Here is a 25,612-nt window from a genome sequence, read left to right as displayed (position 1 = left end):
AAACGTGGGCTTTCATCCTTGAGGATCCTCATGAACTGGTCATCAGGACAAGTCAAAAGATTTGACGTGGTTTCCGCTGCACGAGTGGCTCTAGAGCCCACAACCTACCTCCCAAAAAGGTCACCTGGTAACCATGGGATCCGTGGGGATGAGGCACACATTCAGTACCCCCTGGGACCCAGAGGAACCGATCCCAACCTGGAGCTCAAACCCTCTTGTCTCCACCTTGTATTCCTGCCTTCCTTCTAACCCAGCACCCAGGAGGCAACTTCTCACTGTCAAATATAAACTGTAGCCACTGTCAGAACATCTAGATCTGGGGGATTCAGACATGAGTTAATAGGAGGTAGTGTATCAAGAGATGGTTGGCTAAGCACAGACATCAGGGGGATTGCTGTGACGGGGACGCTCACGCCACCTCATTAGCTGTGTACTCAGTGAAGTCTGTCAGACACAGTTAACACCAGGCTGACTCAGTCACTGAGAGACAAAGCAGATGATGGTATCTTTCCCTGCTTTTTGGCACAAGGGGCAGAACAAATACTCATCTGGCCACTCTCTCATTACTTGGGGAACTAATGTAGCATCAGGTAAAAGGTGGACACTACCTGAGAACAAAGGGCACGGGGGGAGGGTGGTCTCCATCCCTGGGGAGGTGTGTCATGGGGAAGAGGGCTACTTAGTACCACTGTGAGTGAGACGTGCTGCCAGGGCTGAGGCAGAGGAGGAATGCACCAACGGTGGAGCCACAGGGGCCAGTCAGTAGGAGTTCAAAGCCTGCTTAGAGCGTCGCTTCATGTGCAGCCGCTCATGGCGGATGAGGTCACAGTTCTGCAGGAAACGTTTGACACAGTACCGGCACTGGAAAGCGCTCGTCTTGTCCTTGGTGTGGCTGCTGTTCCTGTGCCGGACCAACTGGTCATGCCGCTGGAAGGCTTTTCCACAGTCACAGCACTTGAAGCTGAACTTGCCCTTGCTCTTCTCCAGCAGGGAGGCAGCCCTGCTGCCGCTCTTGTGCTCTGACGGCCCTGGCTCTTTGTTTTCTGGGGGCTCGGGGGTGTCTGGCTGCAGGTGGATCCGCATGTGGGAGAGCAGGTGGGAGTTGAGGCGGAAGCTCTTCCCGCAGGCACTGCATGTGTAAGGCTTCTGGGTCTCGTGCATCTCCAGGTGCCCGTCCAGGTCCTCGCTGTCGCTGAATACTTCCCCGCACACGGAGCACGCGTGAGGCTGCTCCTGCTCCTTGCGGCTCCGCAGGTGCCTGATAAAGTTCACTCTCCAGCGGAAGATCTTCCCACAGTTAGGGCACACATAGGACTTCTTGGAGGAGGTCTGGACAGCCCCTTCCACGTCGGGGAAGCCCACGGAACTGCTCTTGTGGGTGTTGGGGGTGACATGCTGCTTCTCCTCAGAGCCCTGTGGTTCGTCTGGGCAGTGAGAGCTGTTCTGAGAGTCCTTCTTCCCTGAGCTGGACAGGACGATCTCGATGGACACTTCCTCGTTGAGGCCATTCTCTGGGGTCAGCACGCCATCGACTGCTAAGGAAAATTGACAATGAGATGAGCGGCACTTAGAGAGGTCACCACTGCTATCCCCTGAGGATCCAGACCAATAGGCTTTGTTCTGGAAGGTACTTCAGGGGACTGAAGCCCAGGACCAGCCCTACAGGATCTTTGTCCGGACCAAGAAGAAAAGCAGGGCTCAGAGTAGTCACCCTACACGCATCTTTATTCTTTCCCCTTCATTCCTGTTTTCCACTAACTCCCCACAGCCAATTCTCTGTTGTAGCCACTGAGGTACCTTTAAGATCTGAGTCTGTATTTATCTGTTTAAAGCCTTGGTGACTTACAAGTTACTAGGTTATTTAACTGAGTGTATGAAACATTCTAACAAGACCTGCTAAAGAATTAGCCATGAGGGAGCATTTACTTTATAAAGAGAGTTCCAGAAAGGTGCCAGCTCTTTTACCGCTAAACACAAAACCTCTCCAGGATTTGGGCAAACTCTCCACATGCAGAGCCCCATTTGCTCTGGAACACAAACCAGTGATAACATATCTGTTGCATTATACACCCAAGCAAACTAAGGTGACATGCCCCATACCATGCAGGAAAGGCGGAACTCTAGTCTAGTCCTGTTGCATTGCCCAATGTCAAAGCTACTCAAGGTCACGGTAGCTTCAACACCACAGTTCTCCCTTCTCAATGCCTCTACACTCAGAAGATCTCTCCCTGGCACCCACTGGTATAGACGTTCTGGATTTTAGAGCTTAGACTGCTTCTCTAGAGCAGTCCAAATGTAGGCTCAGTGTCCCTGGTGTTTATGATGTGGAAAAATGGTGTCACAAGGGGGGAACATCTGTGGAAAGGAGGACATGAACTTCTGGATGTTGTCCTAGAGCCTCTCACTCAGGCTTTTCAAGTTTGAAAGGTGGGTCTCTAGTCTTAGAATCAAAATTAAGAAAGCACAGGGGTCATAGTGCAGGACCGTTTCAGGTATTAGTCATGTGGTTAGTCTGGGTTTAATTGCTGGTGGGAGACTTCAGACCTGTTAGAAAAGTGAAGCACTAATCCATCCTGTGTCACTGAATAATTCACATGCAGGACAGGGCAGGACAAGAAGACCAGAAGCTACTGAGGGCAGGAAGGAGAAGGGAAACAACGCTCAGCAGGCATTTGTAAGTCACTAAGAGACCAAAGGGGCGGAGGTGGGCGTGGGGTGGGGTGGAAGAAGAAATGACACTGAGGAATTAGAAGGCAGTCAGGAAAAAAAAGAGAAACAATAAAAATGTGCTGAGTACAAGAAAGAAATCAATGGACATGGAACCAGAAGCTGTGCCTGTTTTCCGACTGCAAGTTCTAGGCAAATGATTCCTTCAAACCTCTACTGTCTCATCCACAGGCTGAATGCGCCTGCCTGAACCCAGCCCTCCATGATGCTGGTGGTACAAGAAGCTTTGCATGTAAGCATATTTTATGGAGCACATGGGGACAAATAAAGAAAGATGTTATTTAAATTTTATTACCTGTCTTTCCTATCTTTTTGATCTATAATTTGCTTCAGTTAGCCATTACTGGATTTGGGTGGAGGGAGAAAGAAAGTTTAAGCGTTCTTGTGAATGACAACATTTTCTCTTTAATCAGTTAAGTGAAAACACAGAATCATGTCAGATAAAATGTATAGGATAACATCCCCTTGCTAATTTTCTTTTTAAAGAGACAGCAGGATGAAACAATAGTGTTATTGTGTGCCAGCAACAGTGTGAAGAATTCCTTGAGGAAAGAAAGCAGATGAGCAATACACCTTAGTAACCCCAACAGCCCCTGTCCTGAATGAAGACATGAAGACACAGGCGTTCCATGTGCTATCAGAAAGAGCGACACAGACAGACAGACACAGACACAGACACACACACAGACACAGACACACAGACACACACACACACACACACACACACACAGTCTCCTCTTGGTTTCATCATTTCTCCCTCTTCTCAGATAACAGCTTCTGTCTTCTTGCCATTTCAGAGCAGACTTACTAAGAACTGAGTTGAAAACTCCCCTTTGCACAATGAACACTCTCTTTGTAAAGGATGTTGAAGGTGTTAAGAGACAAGTCATGGGAAGTCAGAAGCCAGGGAGGATTCAAAGCGAACATCAAGAATGTATCTAAACTGAGGGCTGGCTAAACGTGAACATGCCACTACTGGCATGCAGCTTCGTCGGCTCTGGAAAGCCAAGGAGTGAAGTCAGACTTGTGGGGCAACATCTCCCACACTGTAAAGTCCCCTCTGCTCACCCACTGCAGGGGACAAGCACATACAACTGGAGCTCTGCGTGGGGTGAAGTAGAAATGACTCACAAAAGGCAGCACAAGTGTAAGACAATGTGCACAGTGGGTCTCTCCACAGTTCTAAAAAGCCACGAGAGCAAAATGGGAGTTCAGCTGAAGAATCAGATCCCTGGCTTTGGTTTTTAGAAGAAATATGGAACCAACAACGTATTTCTGGTTTTGTCTCCAGAAGGGAGAGGTTTTACCTAGATGACTCAGAATTTAAATTTTAGTTACTTCCCTGAAGGCAGTAATCAAATACTCACTCTCTAGAAGTCCCTTTCAACTCTGGCATTCCAGAAATTCTTTAACTCCAAGACTTTGTCCTAGGAATCTGACTGTAAATAAAGCAGTCTAAAAATGGAGTCTCAACTCCATCTTAGGTCTTGATATGTGTCTGGAATCCATGTCTGTTGGACTTTTAAAACTGCCTTTTCCATCAGCAGTTCCTCTAACCCTGATGCTTATCTGACCATATACCCTAAAGAAGACATTCTTTTCTCAGATGTCTGGCAGGTGCAGGATGTTGTTGTTGTTATGTGCCATCGAGTTGTTTCTGACTTATAGCGACCCTATGGTGCAGGATATCACAAGCTATTCCCAAAAGGTCTTTCCACTACAGTCAAATAGATGTGCCCAGGGGTTCTTGCTTATCAAGACATCTTTGCAACAGACACCCTAGAAACATAGAGACATAGGTGAGGAAATGCTTTTACTAATGGGCTACCAGAAAAACCTGTCATGCCTCCAACCTGTGGTCACCCTGCAAAAAACTGAATGGTATGTACCCTTAAGCAATCACGCAATCCCTTTTATGTGCTGTTCATTTATCCCTGCCAAATTCTTGATTCTAAATATCCTGCCTTTAACTACTCTGATGATCCTTCAGCCAATTAGGAATGCTGTAACTATTGGTTCCCTCTCCAACTGTATAAGAAAGTATCCCTTACTGCCTGGCAGATTGGCTATTTTCTTTCTGTGACTGAGCACATTTCCTTGGTCTGGACTATCTCCACCACTCAATAAATATCTTTTGCTTTTATCTAAGCAGATTCCATGATTCTCCTCTACAAATGGCCTTCCATGCTCAAGGAGGAGGGTATTCAAACAACTCAGTTCATAGTAAATGGTGCTACATCAGCATTCTACCCTGAAATACAAGGAAAGGTAAGGCAAAAAAGGCCTGTATGTAATTGGGATAGATCTTAGCAAAACAAAGTAAGAATGCGATAAATGCCACAAAAGTGAGCAGGGACAAAGGGTGGAGTGGTTGTAGGTTTCCATAGGGAAGGAACTGTAGGTTATTCCAAATGTAGTTTTTAATCCCCCCTTCATTACCATGCCCACCCCCATCCCCACGCCCATCCATCCCCAAACCCACACCCACTCACTCTACCTGGGTAACTGTTTTGAGAAAGCATCATCTGCTGGCAGGCCTGGAAATCTGGCACCTGAGGCTCATTTCTTCTTCTTTCTTCAATCTGGAATGGCTGGAGACTCTGAAAATCTTTGGGGGAAAAAAAATAAATTTTTTTCAGAAAGATTTCTCTGGCAATTAAAGGACATATCTTCATATATGCTAGGTAGAGATTCGAAAACTGGTGACCCCGCATCACAGACGTTGCTTTGAGCTGGAAAGAACTAAACATAAATCCCAGTTCTGCCATGTTTGCCTCTGTGACAGTGGACAAGTAATTACGACACAACTGTACTTCATTTTCACCACCTATGGAGCCTTGTGAGGTAGGGAACAGAGACTATTGTGCAAGCCTCCAGGCTAATGTGCACCAGTCACATGCAGTCACTTTACTCCCGGTGGTAAGTCAAAACTTTACTCCAGATGGTAAGTCAAAACTTGGCCCACTGCATTCCAGCTTTAGGTCCCCAAGGGGAAGGAGGTGTGGCGGTGCTGTTGATTCTGTTATCTTCCCCTGAAGAAGCAGAGATTTCAAGGCACTATTAGAATCCCTTTCCCAGCATGGCTCAACATATTTGTTTTTAACTCATAAAGAATTCATTGGAACCTCAATAAAAACTACCTGCTATCTACAGAGAGCAAGTAAGACAGCTATTTCTATTATTTCCTAGTCCCTGGCTGAAAGCAAAAGCCTCATCCTTGGCAAAATAACGCTCTCACATTCTTTCTGCTAAGCGTCAGGGGTAAGATAAAACATGTTCTATCAAGATAGAGCCAAGCTGGCTGAAGAGTTTCTCCGTGTTGAGAGTGAGAGAGCCTTTGGCAAGGCAGCACCTTTGCCCTGCCTCCACCCCGTCCACTCAGTTCTAGGATCCTCACTCACCCAGGTAGGAGACTTGGGGCCCGTCTTTCCCTTGGAGGTCCTGCAGCTCTGGAACCCGTGGCTCGTTCTCCTCCCCTTGGAAGGGATCTGGCTGGACAGCTGGGTCGCCTGCTCACAGAAAAGGAGACATGAACGTACCGATAGTGCTTACTCACAGGAACCTGACCTCAGGTCCAGCAAAGAGAAGGTGAAGGCAGGCACCGTGGGTAATGACAAGTAGGCACCCGGCACAGTGCAGAGAACTGAGAGAGGTGGAGCCAGAAAGGGAAAGGGCTGCAGTGGGCTTAGGACATCTTTTGAGGGCTGATTCGTTGTAAAGACAAAAGTAAAGACTACAGAGTATGGGAAAGGGGATGTATGGAAAAGAAAATATTTTTAGTTTTGTATTCAAGTAAGCCTACTCAAGTGTTGCTGGTAAGATGGTAGGCTAAGGTCAATGCAAAAAAATTCTGCAGAACCACCGGGCACAGAAAACCTCCATCAGGGTGGTGGTAGACAACAGCTTTCGGATGCTATACTCAGGTCTCTGGTCTTGGGTAAGGGGACGTTAACTCTTGTTTAGAGGTTGTAAGCTCGCTCCTATCACTAGGGACCAGGGAGTTAACTACTATTATTCAAAACTGCTAACTCAGAAACAGTTAGACTCAATTCTTGATCTCAGGTAAGGAAAAATTAAGCTCTTCTTTGAAGGGAGCAAGACCATCTCCACCCTGTCCCAGCCCACAGGCCTCCCCAGGTGCCAATGAGAACATTACTGACCCAAGCATGGCCTCTCCTTTTCGGCAGGCAGATTTAAATGAGCGGAGTCAACACTTACTCAGAGGCTGCAAGATCCCCTAAACTCTTTAGTGAGTTCAATGAGTTACTCAGGAGGAAGACCTTCATGGCTCCCTGATCTCAAGGAGATGGTAACTGTACTTTGGAGAGAACACGCTCCTCAGTTCTCGGATCTTCAGAATGTAACTAACTGTTACCTGATGGGATGGAGGCCCTCCTTGAACCTAGGTGGTGAGAACTTAACTCTTCTTACTCAGGGGCAGAGAGCTATCATCCACCCCACCCGCCACCCTAGCCCCCTTCATCGGGTGAGAGGGGCGTTGACGCTTACTCGGAGGCAGCGCGACTCCACAATCCTCCCCGATGATGAATTCTCCATAGAAGCCAGTCTGGGCTGGGTCTAAAAGAGACCAGTCTTCTTCAGAGAAGCAGAAGATCATGTCCTTGAATGAAGAAACTCGGTTCTGAAACCATAGAACAGAAAAGCCTCAGTCCAGTGAAGACTAGCAGAGGGGGCTACAAACAAGGGGAGACAGGCTGGAGCTGACATGACAGCAGAACCCTCAGCAGCGCAGCACACACACAGGTGGAGGAGAAAGAAAATGTCTCTACCCAAGGGCCAGACCTCTGAAACCCCCGCTGCTTCACCCCTGCTGAGATCCACCTTACACCATCCGATGGGACAGGCCCCAACTGGTGAAAGCCTCAACAGTACCAACGATGTGAATAAACATTCTTACCCACACAATGGCTGGGTATTCATACAACTCCCATCATAGGCAAATGGTCAATACTCATCCAGAGTATCAATATGCTTCTCCTTGGATCTAGTGATTCCATTTCTAGAATTTATTTTGCACATGTGCAACATGGAATTTATACAATGTCCTTTATTGCAGTATTGATGATAGTAGCTAACAATCAAAACCAAGCTCCAGGACCATAATCAGAGAACTAACTACATAAACTACAGTGGAAACTACAGATAATTATCCTGTAGACACTCCTATAGGTATTAGAAAGAACAAGGTATCCTCTCTATATTGAAAAGGAATTTCTCCAAAGTGTGTAATTAAAGGAAAAATATCTACGCAGAAGTGTGTCTAGTGTGTCACCATGTGATGTGCATATGAACAACAGTGTATCCAGGAATCTTAAACAACAAAGTGTTTCTCAAGAGAGGAAGCAGGAAGCCTTGTGTATACTGGGCTGACTTTTTCAATCTTGGACTATGAGCTTGCATCAAAAAAGAACTTTCATTTAAAAAGATATGTGGTCCAACCACATACTACCAAACAACAATAAAAACAAAGAAATCTTTCAGATAGCTAATTGAGAAGGACTCCATCACAGAATCTTAAAAAAGGAAAGACAACCTTATAAAACTTTATATGTAAATATCTCTATAGGAAAAAGAAAAAAGCTGCTGGGGTTTTTTGTTTGTTTTATTTTATTAAAGTTTTTTTAAGCCCAGATCTCTGGAAAAACATCAGTTAGTACCAAATGATTTGCTTATAGGTCATGCAAGAGGACCCCGCGGAAAAAAGTACAAGATGTTTGGGGGACAAGTTTAGGAAGAAGGATCACATTAGAACAACCATGTACTATTTAACCTTTAAAATAGTGAACAGGCAGTTCCCAACTCTAGTTTTCCCAAAGAAATACTGAAAACAAGCATAAACTGTCAGAACCAACTTGGTGAGAATTCTGGAAAACAACCCAAGGTTTACACCAACCAAGTGATGCCAAACTTAAAAACAGAAGGAGTTTTGTGAAACTTACTTCTCCTTGCCCACCTGCTCCCAGGCTCAACAGGAGTCTGTGTTCCTGGTATGGGAGCTTATTTCCCGGTTCCCAAGGGAACGGTGCAGAACTTATTTGAAAATCACTCTGTATGTCTGCTCTAGCCTGTTTATGGGCTACCTGCAGGACGGGTGCAAGGCACTAGCCTCCCTTCCATAGAACTCAAAACTCACTCAGGATGAAAAAGCAGTTGATAATACTCAAAAACACTAGAAGGTGAACAATTTGCAGATGAAGAGGGCAAAAGGTAACAGTTATAAAATAGCATGTGAAGTGTGGAAGGAAAGTTGGGGAGAGTTTCTCTGGGAAATTAGAGCATTGGCAAGCACCTGGGTGTACAGGGAAAGTTTGAAAACGTCACCAATGCCTAGGGCAGAAGAACCTGAAGAAAACCCCAAGCTTTCACTTCAGGCTGATTTCTGGGCTCAGTGCATGTTTGGTTAAGTCTTCAGCAGAAAGATAACGCAAAGATTAGGAGAAGTTAATTTGTGCATCACTTTTTGCCATCTTTCTTTATTTTTTTTACTCTAGTGCTCAAAAAAGGTGTATGTTAAGATACTAGGTGACCACAAACGAGAGGGATAGATTTCAGTAACAGACATAACAAGGAATATTATCTTTGGAAAAATACAATGGACAATCTACTAAATAAATGTACTATTACTCTCTTTAGCAATCATAAAAACAAGCACTGGTGAAGGGGTAGAATGTAATTTCAAAATTATCACATTGTTCTTGCTGTTAAAACTCAAACTGGTTGTCACTGAGTTGGAACCAACTCATAGCTGACCCTCAGGGGGTTTTCGGAGGTTGTAAATCAAATGAGAGGAGATTGCTCATCTCTCTCCCACAGAGCTACTGGTGGATTGAAACTGCCAAAGAAGTGCTCCCTTTGGATCATTTGCACTACCCGCTATGGACTACATGCATCAAATTGGCTCCAATTCACAGCAACCTTACACACAACAGAACAAACCCCTGCCCACTGCCATGCCATTTTCATAAGCTCTACTGTGCTTAAACTTTTTGTTGCTGTCACCGTGTCAGCCTATTTCTCTGTGAGGCTTCCACTCCTTCTCAGACCCTCTATCTTTCCAAGCATGATGTTCTTCTTCTAAGAACTAGACCTTTCTGTTAACATATCTGCAGGATGTGAGACAAAGCTTTCCCATCCTTACTTCTAAGAAACATACAGTTTTACTTCTTCTAATACAAACTTGTTAGTTCTTTTGCAGTCCGTGCTATGTAATTTTCAAATGGGCAGTTTCTGACAAAGAAATTATAAGGTAAACAAATGAATGCATGGAAAAATGAAAGGAACAAAATAAAATGGGTAGAAAACATATCTAAGGCAACTCACATGTTGGAATTGCTAGGCAAAAATTTTAAAATTACCTTTTGAAATAACTGCAAGAACTAAAGGGAAATCTGAAGAAAAAACCTAAAGCGTATTAGAATACAATGTATGCACCAAGTGAGATTTTTATTAAAAAGAATCAAACAGAAATTCTGTAGCTAAAACATACAGTCACTGAAATGAAAATATGACTAGAGCATCTCAGTGGCAGTTGTGAGCAGACAGAAGAATCAGCTGATGCAAAGACAGGACAACTGAAATATTCGCTCTTAGAAGCAGGACAAAAAGAAAAAGACAAATAGTACCTAAGGAATCGATCTGTGAGGCATAATAAAGAGGACCAGCCTACATTACAAGAGTGTCAAAAAGAAAAGTGGGGAGACAGAAACCCCTCCATGTGCCAAAATATGATGAAAAATTTAAATCTACGCAAATATGACATGAAAAGCATGCATATAAAAAAAAAAATCCATGAGTTCCAAGCAGGAAAAACTTGTTAGGGTGTTGAGAAGAATTTACCTCTTAAATAAAAATATACTACTATTCAAGAGATCAAAAGAGTGCGATGTACTCAGAGAAAAAGCTCAGAAGGCAGGAGGCTGACAGGAAAGAAAAACAAATAGAAATGAAGAAACACAGGGAAGAATATTGTCACCATGTGAATGTATGAACTGCTGAATGCAAACCACTGTGCTCTGTAAATGTTTACTCAAATCACAATAAAAAGTTATTAAAAAAAAAAAAGAGTTGTCACATCACAGAAATGAAGAGAGAAAAGCAAGTCCTATTAATTGGGATTTCAGTATCTTGCAAAACTGACCATAACGAAGCCATTTCTAAATAAACAAAAGCTGAGGGCTTTCATTACAAGATGGGCCCTATAAGAAATGTTAAGGGAAGGTTTTTTAAGTGAAAGAAAAATAACAATTAATTGTAATTAGAAACTGGAGAAATAAAAAAAAATCATTGGTAGCGACAATTACATGAGCAAAGATTTACAAAAATACTTTGGGTAATCTACTAAATAAATGTACTATTACTCTCTTTAGCAATCATAAAAGCAAGCACTGGTGAGGGGCAGAATGTAATTCCAAAGTTATCACATTGATCTTGTTGTTAAAACTCAAACTCATTGCAAAAGTAAAATGCTACTGACTTTTAAGTTTGGTTGGACAGTGTTTAATGGAGCTCTCAAATTAAAACAAGCTTGGAAGCAGGAATGGCATCCACTTCTAAAATAGCTTGCCTTTGGAAACTCTATAAACTTAGAGAAAACGATGGAAGGTAGGTGTGTTCAGGACTTTTGTTCATAGGATCACTATGAGTTGTCTATGACTCGGTGGCACTTAACACACACACACATATACACAAATCAGAAACAAGCCAGAAAAGAACAAATGAGTGACAAAAAAGTTCTGACACATACAAAAAAACAAATGGCAAAAAGATCGGGATAGAAGTTCAACATGATCTGTAATTAATTCTAAATTTGAACTATTCAGAATAGCGGTAAGGAGTAACATTATCAGCTCAAAGGCAAGTGTGTTTAAATACACCAGTTGCTCCTTAAAAGAAAGATGGACAATCTATTCCTGTGCAATTTACAGCCTCTGTAAACCCACTGGAAGGTCAACCATGAGTGAGTTCCAACTCAATGACATATAAAAACAACTCCAATCCAAAAGCAACAACTGACAAAATAGATTTTAAAACACTATCCAACTTCATGCTGTCTAAAACAGATTAACATCAAGATGTAATAAAATTAAAATAATACATCGGAATAAAAGAATTTTTTAGAAATAGTAACCAGAAAAGAGGTAGAATGGTTATACTAAAATCAGAAAAAATATATTAAGTAAAGCTCTTTTATGAAAGAGAAAAGATATTTTATAATGTTGTTGTGTACCAGAGTCAGAACTGACCCATGGCTGAATCTTCAGATGGTTTTCAAAGGCAGTAAATAGCATGAAAGGAAACAGCCCATCTTTCTCCTGTGGAGCAACTCGTGCATTTGAACCATGCCCCTTTAGGTTGCCAGTGCAACTCTTTACTACTAGGTACTCTAAAAGTCTCGGGAGTTCCGGTGGCCTAGTGGCAAGAAGTTGCACTGCAATCCCAGAGATACCCGGTTTGAATCCACCAGATGCTCTGCTAGAGAAGGAGGGGCAATCTCCTCCTGTACCAGTCAGATCCATTTTGACGGTACACATACAAAAAATAATAAAATAAAATGAAAGTCTTAAAATATGTGAAACAAGCACTGGCAGAACTGAATGCAAAAACATTCAACAATAGTTGGTGGCTTTTACCAGCTTCAGTAATGGGCAGTCATCTAGACAGAAGATCAGTAAGCAAATAGAAAACCTAAGCACTACAAATCCACTAGACTCAACACATTTATACTGAGTATTCAATAAGTATAGAATACATGCTGTAAGTGTACATGTATCATTCTCCAGGAAAGTCCATAGACCAGGTCACAAAACAAGTATCACTATTTTTAAAAAGACAAAAATTATGCAAAGTATAATAAAATGAAGCCAGATATAAATAACAGGAGAAATGTGGAAAATCTGTAAGTATACGGAAATTAAACAACCAATGGCAGGAGTTGAGGGTAAGGAATTAAACAATACTATTAAATGACGAATGGACCAAAGGAAAAAAAAATCAATAAAAAGTGATTTCAAAGAAAATACTAACATACCAAAACTTGTGAAATATAGTGGAAACAGTGCTCAGTGGAAACAAGAGCTATACATACCTTTTCATAAAAAAAAAAAATTAAAAAAATCTCAACTCTAACTCAACACTTTTGAGGAATTCAATAGCTAAACCTGGAAAAGTTATGGGGAGAAAAAAGAAATAAAAATTAGCCAAAACAATCTTGAAAGAGAACATGATTGGAATGACCTAAAATAGAAATACATACAAAAGAAATATAATTAAGAGTCCAGAAATAAAATCTTACATCTATGGTAAATTGATTTTCAGCAAGGGTGTCAAGTTCATTCACAGGTAAAGACTCACATCTCTTCAAAAATAGTGCTAGGACACTACTGTATAAATAGGATAATTAGTAAAACATGTATGGGGACCCAACAGGGGGAAATGGTGGGAGCAGAGGGGTGATGAGGGTAGGGGCAAAACCACAGGGATGCATAATTTGGTGGGTGGAGGGAGGAGGGGGTAAAGGAAATGGGAATGATCTGGCAGGGATCTGAAAAAAAATTGGTAATGATGGGCCTAGTCCAACGGTGATTGATTTTATAAAACACAAAGCATGGGAATGATTGTATGAAACACAATATGAATGAAGAATAGTGTGAAACACAATGGATATGAACTTTGTGAACAAACCAATATAAAAAAAATAGTGCCAGCACAACTGGTTACCCACACACAAAAGAATGAAGTGGGACCAGTACCACACAACTGTATTTAAAAATTAGCTCAAAATGGATCAACATTTGTTAAAACTCTGGATTTACTAAAACCATAGAGCTGTTAGAAGAAACATAAACTTCATGCCTTTGGATTTGGCAGTGCTTTCTTAGATGTAACACCAAAGCATGAGCAACAAAAGAAATCCGACTTAATAAAGTCACAAGAAAACTATCACGAGAAGAAAGAGAGAAAGCATTTCATGAGAGGAATGAGAGAAAATATTTGCAAGTAATCTATCTAGTAAAAGTTTAGTACACAGAATAATGAGTCCCTACAACTCAACAACAGACAAATGGCACAATAAGCAAAGAACTTGCATATTCATTTCTCCAAAGTTAAGTAAATAGCCAATAAGCACACACTTTGGTTACTGGGAAATGCGTATCAAAACCACCACTTCACTCATGTTGTCATTATTGGCTTTCAAGTCAGGACCATCTGACAGCTGACTTTCTAGCAGGTTTTCAGAAGTTATAAATCACATGGAAGGAGGCTCTCCATGCTTGCCTTTCGGTTGGCCACCAGAGCTCCCCACTCAAACCAAAAAGTCAAACCCACCACCATGAAGATTGCCCAACTTTCTCCCTCAAAGGTACTGGAGGAGTCAAACCACTGCAGAAGTACAAGGTTTTAGTTAGCAGCACAACACAGTATGTACTATAAACCCAGGACAACCATTAACCAAAAATTGGAAAATAAAAAAAAGTGTTGTGAGGGAAAATTAAAACCCTCTTTCACAGTATGTGGAAACGTAAGACGGTGCAAATCACTGCAGGAGACATACTGGTGGCTTTTCAAAAAGCTAAATACCAAATTTTCATGTTGTTGTTAATTGCTGTTGAATCACCTGCAACTCATGTTGACCCTAGGTATAACAGCTCAGAACTCTATCTGGAGAAAACTTCACTGTCTCTGACACACCTACTCCCATTACTCTAGTCACTGAGTCAATCCATCTCATGCAGGGTCTTCCTCTCTTGTGCTGTCCCCTCCACCCTTCCAAGAATGATGTTCCTTTCTAAGGACTCAGAAAGTCCACTCCTAAGTGTAACCCAAATGACCTTCCTGAAAGCAGGAAATCCAACACATCCTGGTACATCAATAGTCATAATGGCCAAATGATAGAAAAAGCCCAAGTATCCACCAAAATCATATAAATATAAGACTGCTGTTGTTATGTGCCATCGAGTTGCTTGCGACTCATAGCGACCCTATGTACAACAGCCCTAAACTCTTCTCTGTCCTATGTACAACAGCCCTAAACTCTTCTCTGTCCTGTGCCAATCACACTGTCTCTGACACTCCCATCCCAATTAACCCAGTCACTGAATCAATCCACCTCATAGAGGGCCTTCCCCTCCTGCGCTGTCCCTCCACCCTCCCAAGCATGATGTCCTTTCTCCAAGGACCAGTCTCTCCTTACAACATGTCCAAAGTATGTGAGATGGAGCCTCAGAATCCTTGCCTCCAAGGAGCCACCCACTTTAGCCCTTGCCAGGATGAATCTGTTTGTTTTCCTAGCAGTCCATGGTAGATATATATATTTATTCCCTTAATAAAATGTAGATATAAATTTAATGGGCAATTATTCAGTAAAAAAAAAAAAAGAAGTTACAAAGTATTGAGTGATAACAATGCTTTAAAAATATCTATTAGGGGGAAACTAAGGAAAGGGGATAAATAATGTACACTGCACTGAAACAGATGAGGGTAAGAACTTCTTAAAAGGAGACATGATCAGGTATTATTTGTGTGGCAACAGTTAAGAATAAGGGCTGCACGGCAAAGTGGACTGGGGGGATTATACAACAATGAAAGAATTTTTTCAAAGAGAATAGCGAACTGGGGGGGGCAGGGAGGAAAATGTGCAACAATGAATGAATGGAAATCCAAGTGCTCTACAAACTTTCATTAAAATCTAAAAAAACCTATTGGTGATAGCTCATGTTGTGAATGTAATTAATGTCGCCAAATATATTTTAAAATTGCTTTAAAGGGCTAATTTTGGTAGATATTTAACTACTTAAGAATGATTGAACAAATAAGCCTAGAAAAAGGAGATTAATATAACAAGCATGCATTATTTACTCATTATTCATTAGTATACTTTTTCCATTTCCATTTTCTCTTTTCTTTCAAATGTATGTGTATATTTACTTGTTTCTTTTGAATCATTATCAACTGTTCATTTTAGACAAAAAGGGTGAGACAAATGGTTAAGCACAAAATCACTGAGGCACGCAACTTGTTGAAAAGTTGGCAGTTTGAACCAATCCAGAAGCTCTGTTTCCCAAAGAACACCTTGAAAACTTTATGGAGAACTTTCCATCTTTGCAAACATGGGGCTGCCATGAGTCAAAGTGACTTTCTGATAAATAACTGTTGAAAGCATGGTGTTTCAAACACTCTAATAAAAAAAAAAAAAAGAAGGCTATTATCCCACGTTACTATAGTACTTTTAGAGGAGTGTTCCTCAACCAACGATGATTCTGTCCCAAGACATTTGACAAATCTCCAGTTATTCTAGTTTCTAAAGGGTGTCCATCTTACCTTTGCTACCTTTATATCACAAATCTAAAATCTATAAACACACAAGACAGTCTGCCACAGTAAGAACTTTCCTGGCTAAAATGTTCATAGCATTTGTTGAGAAACTCTATTCAACACCACCTAAGAAATTCAGAAATGCCTAATGACTGATTGTAATTAAGCTGTGATGGCCTAGTGGATAAAGAACTGTGCTGCCAAACCAAAGGCAGGAAGTGTGAATCCAACCAGAGGCTCCAAGGAAGAAAGTTGGCAGTCTCCTCTTGCGTGATTTATACCCTCTGAAAACCAGATGGAGAATCAACTACTAAGGCCTTCTGACTTGACAGCTAAGCGTTGTAGTTTGTTATTGTCTTTAGAATTATGAAACAGTAATACCTTTACAAGGTGTGGGGCGGGGGAGAGATGGTTATGGGAAATTCCATAGGTGCCTGTGCTAATCAGCCAGGATTGGAAACTGCTGGGTTAAACATTACTTAATTGACTACAGAAATCCTGCTAAACATAAATGGTCTCTTAATGTCAACTAGTAGCAATAAAAGTTAAATTTAATAGATTTCCATACGTTTGCAAGTTCTTAATTATGAATCCAATGAATCTGAAAATATTAAATATATAATGCTCCCTTGGGTAGGAAACCACCCTCAGCACTTGGTAGTACTATTTCTGAACAGAATTTGAGAGTATGTAACTGAATCATATCCTGTTACCTAGCAGTTCTATTCCTAGGCATTTTTCCTAAGGAAGTAATAAAACTGGAACTGTGAGTGTTCATCCAAAGGCAAGTTTGTGTCAATAAATTGAGGGCAGGAAAAACACAATAGATACAAAAGGAAAACATTGGACTCTTTGGGGGCAGATATACCATTTGTCACCGATCCTGACACATGGTAACTACACATGTATTTGTACTCAGCTACTATCTGAGAGGCTGAAGGTTTTAGTCTACCCAGAGGCTTCTCAGAAGAAAAGCTTGAATATATAATTCTATAACAAAGGCCAATAAATATCCTAGTTTTACTCTGACACACAAAGTATTGCTAGGGTTACAACTGACTTGATGGCAACTTGTTTGTTTGCAGATGTCTACAGAGACAAATCCCAAAGAAAACACACACACACACACACACACACACACACACATATTTTCTCTCTCTCTCTCAACCCACCAGCTGCTGCAAAGGAGAAAGATGGACAATTCCCTCCTGAGTAATTTACAGCCTCTGAAAATCTGCTGGAGGGTCAGCCATGAGCTTGTTCTGACTCAATGATACAAAACAATAAGAGAAATTAATCCACTGACATCAAATTGAAAACCAGAAATTTAAAATTTATATTTGAAGGCTTCTGTGGAGTGGTCGCACTCTAGAAGACAGTATCTCACGTCTTCATGAGGGTCACGTAAGGAACGTTTTGGTTGTGTTATTGGGTTTTTTCCCTCCACAAGTGAGTGTCAGCTAATGGGCTTTTTGCCCAATTTAGCTAACAATGACCCAAGGGCGGAGGGTCTACTTGGTTTACAGTCAACAGGATTTGTTGGGCATGCCTGTCTTTAAAATACCGTAGGCCCTTGGGCCAAAATGAATACATTTTGGGCCAAGCATTCGTTAAGTGGTACAGCAGTCATCTGTCTATTTGCTGTACTAAAGTAACCCGCAGTTGCTGTGATGCTGAACACTGTGTCACAGTTGTGTCAAATACCATAATGGTCACCCATAAAGGACAGTGTTTGGAGGGTGCTTCCAGATTGATTCAGGTTTGGAAGCAGGAATGGTATCCACTTCCTAAACAACATGCCTGTGGAAACTCTATGAACACAGAGAAATGGTGTTAGTTATAGAACAGGGTTCAGGGCTTTTATTCATATGGTCGCTATAGGAGCCATATTCGACTTGATGGCATTTAATCACTGCTAAGTGAGACTAGTGTTATTTTATTTTGGAGAAACATTCTTCTAAATTGTCCATCACTCTTCTGTCAATTTGCTGTACTGAGATAATCTAGGTTTGCTGTGATGCCAAACCTTGTGCCACTGAGGTGTCAAATGCCATAATAGTTGCCCAAGGTGGACAGAGTTTAGTGGAGCTCCCAGCTTAAGACACGTTTGGAAGCAGGAGTGGTATCCACTTCCTAAACCACACACCACTGGACACTCTATGAACTTGGAAAAATGACTATAGTTATGGAAAGGCATCAGGGTTTTTGTTCATAAAGTCACTATGAGTCCTGCTCGACCAGTGTGGGTTTTTTTCCCAGACAGAGACAAGGCTACCACAAAGTTCATACACAAAGCCAAAGGAGCTAAAATAATTTTTTTTTTGAGGGGGGATGTGGGAGAAATTAAGTCTACACAATTTGAAGACTTGGAATATACATATAATACTTAAGCCCATAGCGGGCTCTGGTGGCCTAGTGGTAAAATACATTCCTAAATGCACATGGTTTGCCTCCCTCAGCTACTCTGTGGGAGAGGGATGGGCAATCTCTTCCCATGTAATTTACTGACTCTGAAAATCCACTAGAGGATCAGTTATGAGTGGGTTCACTCGACATCAAATAACAATAATCAAGCCCATAATAATCAGCAGAAGGAAAGATAGGCTCATGTAAAAGAACACAAGACTTCATATGGATATGATCAAATGATTTTTTATAAAGGTACAAAAGAATTTAATGGGAGAAAGCCTTTCAATGGTGTGCCATCCACAGAGGGGAAAAAAAGGACACTTACTCAAGTTCACACCTTATACCTTAACCTAAAACAGATCAGGGGTGTATATAAAACTTCTGGGGAAAAAAAAACAAACCCAAACCCGTAGTACAACATCTTCATGAGTCTAACTAGGCAAATATTCTTGACTTTATGCTAGAAGCATGATCCTTATGAGAAAAACTGGTAAAGTGGACTTAGTCTAATTAAAACTTCTGTGCCACTGGATATCCTGTTAAGAGGATATGAAAGAATATGCTACAGGACTTTCAGAAAATATCTGCAAACCACATATCCAATAAAGGATAAGCCAGAATATATAGAGTTCTTAAAATGCAACAATAAGAAGGCAAACAGTCCAAGTAGAACATGAGCAATGACATGAAAAAACATTCCATTAAAGAGACAAAAGAAAAGAAATAATGCTGAGGAGGATAACAGCCACTGTAGTAAAAGATTTAGTAGTCTGTCCCATAAGGATAAATATTGTATAAAACCACTATTGTAGAATGAGTATAAGGATCCAGGAGGGGTTGGGAGAGGCTGGAAGCAGAGGGATGCGGATGTCACTGGGTTGTACAATTTGATGGGGGGGGGGGAGGGAAATGGAAAGAATTTGTTCAAATTTGTATTTGAATGTTGTAAATAAAACTAGTAGAAAAACAAAAATTTAAAAAAAGAAAAAAGATTTAATATTTTCTTTAACACAATGCCGCACACTTTCGGCTTAAAACACATTTTTTTCTATGTATTACCGTCATTTGCAGCAACGTGTTAAAAACTAAATGTACCACACAATCCAACAACTGTATTCCTGGGAATTTATCCCAGAGAAATAAAGACTTCTTTATGCTCACACCTTTACAAAACGCTTTATAGAAATGTTTATAGAAATTTTATACATAAATGTTCCTAAAGTAGAAAACAACCCAGAGTCCTTCACTAAGTGCTACTATCATGAAGTGCTACTAAATAATAAAAGAGAACAAACTATTGACATATGTTACAACTCTGATCAAACTCTACAGATTAGAGACCTTAAAAAAAAAGCCAAACCCATAGGTTACATAATGTATGAATCATTTATGTAACGTTCTTGAAATGACAACATTATAAAGATGGAAAACAGATTCCCTCTGGCCAAAAGCAAGGGAGGGAGGAAGAGCATGAAAAAGGTGAGTGTGTGTAGAGAAGGGAGACAAGAGGGAACTTTGGTGATGCAATGATGTTCTTGACTTTTTCCAGGTTAAAATCCTGTTTGTGACATATATTAGTTTCACTGGATGTTATCAGTGAGGGAAATTATGTAAAGTTTACAAAAGATATCTCTGGATTATATTTTACAACTAGGTATGAATCTACATTGTTTAAAATTCTTTTTTAAAAGAAACAAACTTAAAAAATATCTTTGTTGCATCAACAAAAGAATTTTTTTTAAAGAGAAAAGCAAACTGCTGGGGGCTGGGTAGGTAGGAAAATGTGTGAAAGTGAATGAATGGAAATCCAAGTTCTCTGTAAACTTTTGTTAAAATCTCAATAAAAAATTTTTTAAAAATCTATCTTTCTCACAAAAACTTAGGGTAATGGGCAGAAACCTTGTTTTGAGCAGTGTGGCAAGAAACCACTGATTTCGTAAAACGTACGCACCCTCCATGAAGTGCAAGGTATGAATTAGAAGAATTCATAGGTAAAAACCAAACTTCATAAATACTACTATTGTAGTTGTGCACCATAAAAGTTGGAACCGACCCATAGCTAACTCTCCAATGGGTTTTCTAAGGCCTTTATCACAGAGAAGGAAACTGCCTATTCACAATATCTTCTTTCATGCTGTAATGGTTAAAGCTCTAAATTTTCAGTAAGAAAAACTTTAATTTCTTCACTTTAAACACGTGAGCTCAACAACTGTTATTGTCCACATCCCCAGCCATCATTCCTGGTGTGCATGTCAGCATATTGTAGGTGCTGAACTATGTGCCAAATAGTGTGGAAGTGAGCACCAATATTCTCCTGAAATGGAAGCAACTAATAACACTAACACCTAATAACAACTAACAACACCTTCCACCTCACATAACCAGCTGCTTCCTTTCATGCTGAGCTCTACCCACTTCCCCAAGTTCAACGTCATGACATTCAATGTTCTGGGATTGAGAGCAAACTGTCCTTTTCCCTTTATTCCTACAAGCTATGCTTAGAGTGTGTGCCTCCTATACTTCAGGCAGTCTTCTGTCTGATGAGCAACAGTAATTGCCAACATGAGGTCATGTTCTTGTGAAAAGAGATGGTGGGTTTTTTATGACTATCATATCAAGAAGTGGAAAGTACTGGAAAGAAAAATGAAGGGGGATAGGATAGGAAACCCCTGCTACAGTAGTACCCATTCACCCTCCCCACAACATCATGCTGTGCCTTGTGCAGAAAGATAAACAGGGAAAATGCCATGGAAATCTCAAAATCCCACTCATGATTATGTGATGACAGTGAAATGTTTTATTTTTCCTCTATTTCTTTGCCACTTCTTAAACAGTCATAGCAAGGACCACTAATATTTTGTGAAAGACAGAAATGCATAGGTCTCTTTTCTGGTTGCTGATGGGCAATCTACCCTGGGATTCCAAGGCTATAAAACTATGACATGGGCATTTGTTTTCTGCAATGTTTGCCTGCACAAAGCTGAAAAGTGGCTTTGCAGTGACAAATTTAGATTAGGCAATTAGGAGGAGGGATGGGGCTATCTTACAAGTTCAGGTCTTTCCATTTTTCTTGGCTGGGATTGGAGAGTCTGTATAACAGCAATCTGCTATGGAGATGGGTACAGGGATCAGAAAAAGAGGGACCTTTCAAGGGCTCTTGAGGAATGCACTCACCGGAGGCAGCTGGAAGGCAGTCACCTGCTGTATGTCTCTCAAATCCTCTTCCTGAAGAATGGAAGGATCTTGTGAATCTGAAAGACATGAGAAAAGGATGTTCCAAAGGGGCTAGGTCATCTTCCATCTCTCTAGCTCCTCAGGGTTCCTCCACATTTCAGTTTTGTTCCGTGAGGAAAATCACAAGAGCCAAGGGGCTCTTTCACAGAATTTTTCATAAAGTACTAGGTATTTTCTCATCTGTAAAATGAGTATCACAAAGTAATGTATATGAGTAACAATTCACAACCCTAAAACAAAACAATGTTGCCCTTTAAAGGGAAGCTGCTATAGTTAATTGCTAATCAATTCCAACTTTGGCCTAGCCAATGTGGACAGAGCAGAACCCCTCCTCAGGGCTTTCAGGAGCTCAGTAGCAGGTTCCAAGGTCTGTCCTCTGAAGTGTCACACCCTGGATGTGTTCCAACTGCCTGCCCTGCAGTTTGTAGTCAAGCACTTAATTGTGTACCCCATGTAGTGATACTTATAAAGAAAATGTGCACGTCAAATTGGCTTTGCCATTAATTACCTTGTGACTGCAGATCCAAGGAACTGTCTAATTATGTGCCATATGAAGGTTATGAAACCCAAACCCCTATAATGCCAGTAAGTTACTGTGGGATGTCAGTCGCAAAGTTCCATTTAAAAAGACCATTATTACTATTAGGTGCTTCTACAAGATCACTTAGCTCAGCATCCTAACTACTGTTACACAAAACTGTACACCAGGTGGCTCTGACACGATCTCATCATTATTTTTAGCTTCCAAATATACTATCAAGGGCTGGCAGGGCCTCTGCCCTGTTCCATTATGACTTCTCTCCCCTGTGTGGCAATGACATAAGCTTAGACAGTAAGCAAGCAGTGAAGTACCTGGCCAAAAGTGTAGCGATATAATAAACTATACATTTCAAATTTATCCCTTTCACAAAATAAAAAGTGGGGGAAAGTGCTATAATCTCAGTTTAGAGAAAATTCCAAGGTCACATGTTAAATCAAGGCCAAAATGGGAGAGAGTGTCCCTGACCTTTCTCTACCAGGCGCAAAGCCTTTAGGAATTAACAGGTGCAGGAGTAGCTATTTGGAGCAAAAGGCTTGGCTCAGAAGCTGATGCAGCTGCTACTGAAGTGTCTAGTGAGGCCGTGGGTGGAAACCTCTTCTCTCTGCTGCTGGAAACTCAGGCTGGGGAGGGGAGTGCGTCTGATAGCTCACCATCTTCTAGGGGATGAATTATGGTCTCACCCTACCTTTGCATGATAAATAAAGGAACACGTGGAAGATCACTTTGGAAAGTTTGCAGCCCATAAATGAAATGATTAAAAAATATTGCCTATTTGGTAGTTTTGCGGAAAGACTGTCAAGATTAGAAACTCTACAACTCTTCTTGACTTGCTGCAATTGACTCATCCCAATAAATTAGCCATCGTAATGTTTAAGTTCTTTCTTTTATCTGACTCTTGTGAATTCTGTTTTGTTTATTATTGCTCACAGAAATGGAATATCTTATGCTTCTGCCCCTCAATCTATCCAGGATGGTGGCTTATCTTAGGATATCGCCAATAAGAAGCTACATAAGTAGACTACTGTGGTTGCTGGAAATGCTGTCACTCCTCCAGCCCCACCACAGGGCACCTCACAGTCTAACTTTTTTAAAAAAAAAAACCAACACAGGCTGGTCCACTAGCTTCCTATTGATGCTTTGCTCACTTGGACAAGGATTTGTTTCCCTTCTGCCTAACCTAACTTCTAATGAATGAAAAGCTAAAGAGTCTATCTGATTCGTAGAGATTAGTACAGTTTCACACAAACAGAAACTTAGTAAAATACTTTTTTAGTGAAATATTTACTAACACTTCACAAAGTTTTCTAAGTCACAAGAATGCACTCATGACTCTCACACTCTCTTTCCTAATCTAAAGCTGCAGTGCAACGCAGAAGTCCATCCAAGCTCATCCCATGTCACAGTCTTCCTTTGACCTGAAAGATGCCCAACTTCTTAAGACAATGACATCAAATTTAAAAAGTATATATGGAAAGAAATAAGCACGTACAGTTAGGACACTGTGATAAAATTTCACTTCTTTAACTCATTTAATCTTCAAAAGTTCTCAATAAGGGTGATTATTCTTTCCATTTGATAGATAAAGGAAATGAAACTTAGAAAGTTCAGAAACCAGCTCAGGTTGTGCCTTACAGACACAAAGCCAAGGCTAATTGGTGACAAAAGTATTTGCATACAATTTGCATAGATCTCCAAGCCATACTGAAGTGGGTGCTTTTCTCATGCCTCTCCCTGGAACAACTACCATAGCATCTCTAAGACTACCAAAGGCTATCTTATATCTGTTTATTTTTGTCATCTCGATGATACCTTGAACAGGGATTATAGAGCTGGGGAGAATGGGATTCTGAAAGACAAGGAAGTATGTCCTTAGCCATATGTCCACATTTGGGATTCTCTTGAACAAACAGTGCACACAGAGGCATGGTTGGTTCATCTCCAGCAATGCCCATTTACATTAAAGTTCTTTCCTGGAGGACCCTCCACAGTCAACACACCCTATTTCTGATTTGCTTGCTCCAGGATGGCATCCAGGCATTGATGATTCAAACTCCTCAGGACTAAAGAGAATGAAAGATCCAAACAACTATCCCATGACATCATTCAGAATATTACTGCTCCTCTCAAGTACCCCATGACATCATTTAGAATATGACTGCTCCTCTCAGGAGTCCGCTGAGAGGACATTTCACCTCCCAGCCCACTCTTTACCACATTCCCATGGCCTATGTACCTGAGTCCCCATTGAGCTGCCCTGAGGGTCGGCTCAAGAGTCCAGTGCCTTCTGTCAGGACTATGGGCTGGGTATCCTGGCTCTTTGCAAGATCACCCTGGGGGTCGGTGGGCAGTTGATCCTGCTCCTGGTCTGGATGGCCATCTCCATCGTCGATCACCACAGGATCTTCACAGTGCTTCAGCTACAATCCAGACAGGCCATTTCAGATAGAAAGATCCTAGCATTCCCTGTAAGAGCTGGGGCAACTTCCTCCCTCCCTTAGGCCTGCAGATCATCAACCCCATAGCTAATGACCAGCAGCTTAGCTCAAGCCATGCACAGGGCTAGAAAGAGAGAGAAGATAAATGGATGCCATGTTAGTGCCTTTAGAGAAAGAAACTTGTTTTCTTATGAAACCAGTATCTTGTCTGGGTATAACAAAGGTACATACTGCTTGTAGACAGAATTCTACAACCCGTCAACAAGTCTGCTCCCTGCCCCACCTCCCATCCCAGCCAGCTCCCTCTGCTCACCCACTGCCAAGGTCTCCCTGGCTCCCGTTCCAGTGTCTCCACCGCAGCTACAGCCTGCTCGCCATTCTCGGGCTCCTGGGCCCGCACCCAACTCTGGATTTCCCGGGGCAGAATGGCCAGGAACTGCTCCAGCACAAGCAGATCCAAGATCTGCTCCTTGGTGTGTCTCTCAGGTCGCAGCCAGCCCCTGCACAAGTCCCAGAGGCGGTGAAGGGCCTCCCGGGGACCTGCTGCCTCCTGGCAGCGGAAGCGGCGAAAGAGGCGTCGGGAGGACTCTGGACTGGGGAGTTCTCCTTGGGAGCTAGGTTTCTCTCCAGGTGGGCTCCTCATTTTCCTGGGCTCCTCACTTTCCTTCGGAGCCAAGACTCGGGGGCACAGGGCTGTGGGCATGATGGGATTTGATGGGGGTCAGCAGCAGAAGACGACCCTATTTCCAAACAGAAATTGCTGGCTTCAATGTTCTGATCTCCTGCATTAGTTTTTGGGGGTGCTGATGGGGAAACTGACAAAGCCTATCGATTCTGGCCCTTTGGAGAAGCCATGCGGTTCCCTAGCTAAGGGGTATCAAAGTGACTGGTTCTTATACACAAGGACCGAAAGAATCCTACTAACGCAAGGGCC

At 41.7% G+C, this 25,612-nt stretch overlaps 1 protein-coding gene across 1 annotated transcript; it reads right to left on the bottom strand.

The window, feature by feature from the left end:
* Positions 1-759: 759 nt before the first annotated feature.
* ZNF496 (zinc finger protein 496) lies at positions 760-25,381 on the bottom strand. The gene is made up of 7 exons (XM_006893906.1): positions 24,992-25,381; positions 24,477-24,660; positions 21,643-21,719; positions 7,237-7,369; positions 6,129-6,236; positions 5,225-5,335; positions 760-1,535 (listed from the first exon to the last, which is right to left on the bottom strand). Exons 1-7 carry the CDS (start codon positions 25,379-25,381, stop codon positions 760-762), a joined length of 1,779 nt encoding a protein of 592 aa, XP_006893968.1.
* Positions 25,382-25,612: the final 231 nt, after the last annotated feature.

This window comes from Elephantulus edwardii, unplaced genomic scaffold, assembly GCF_000299155.1.
Source record: "Elephantulus edwardii isolate Elephantulus edwardi_28Jun2011 unplaced genomic scaffold, EleEdw1.0 scaffold00133, whole genome shotgun sequence".
Lineage (NCBI taxonomy): Eukaryota > Metazoa > Chordata > Mammalia > Macroscelidea > Macroscelididae > Elephantulus > Elephantulus edwardii.
This window is presented reverse-complemented; position numbering and strand designations above follow the sequence as displayed.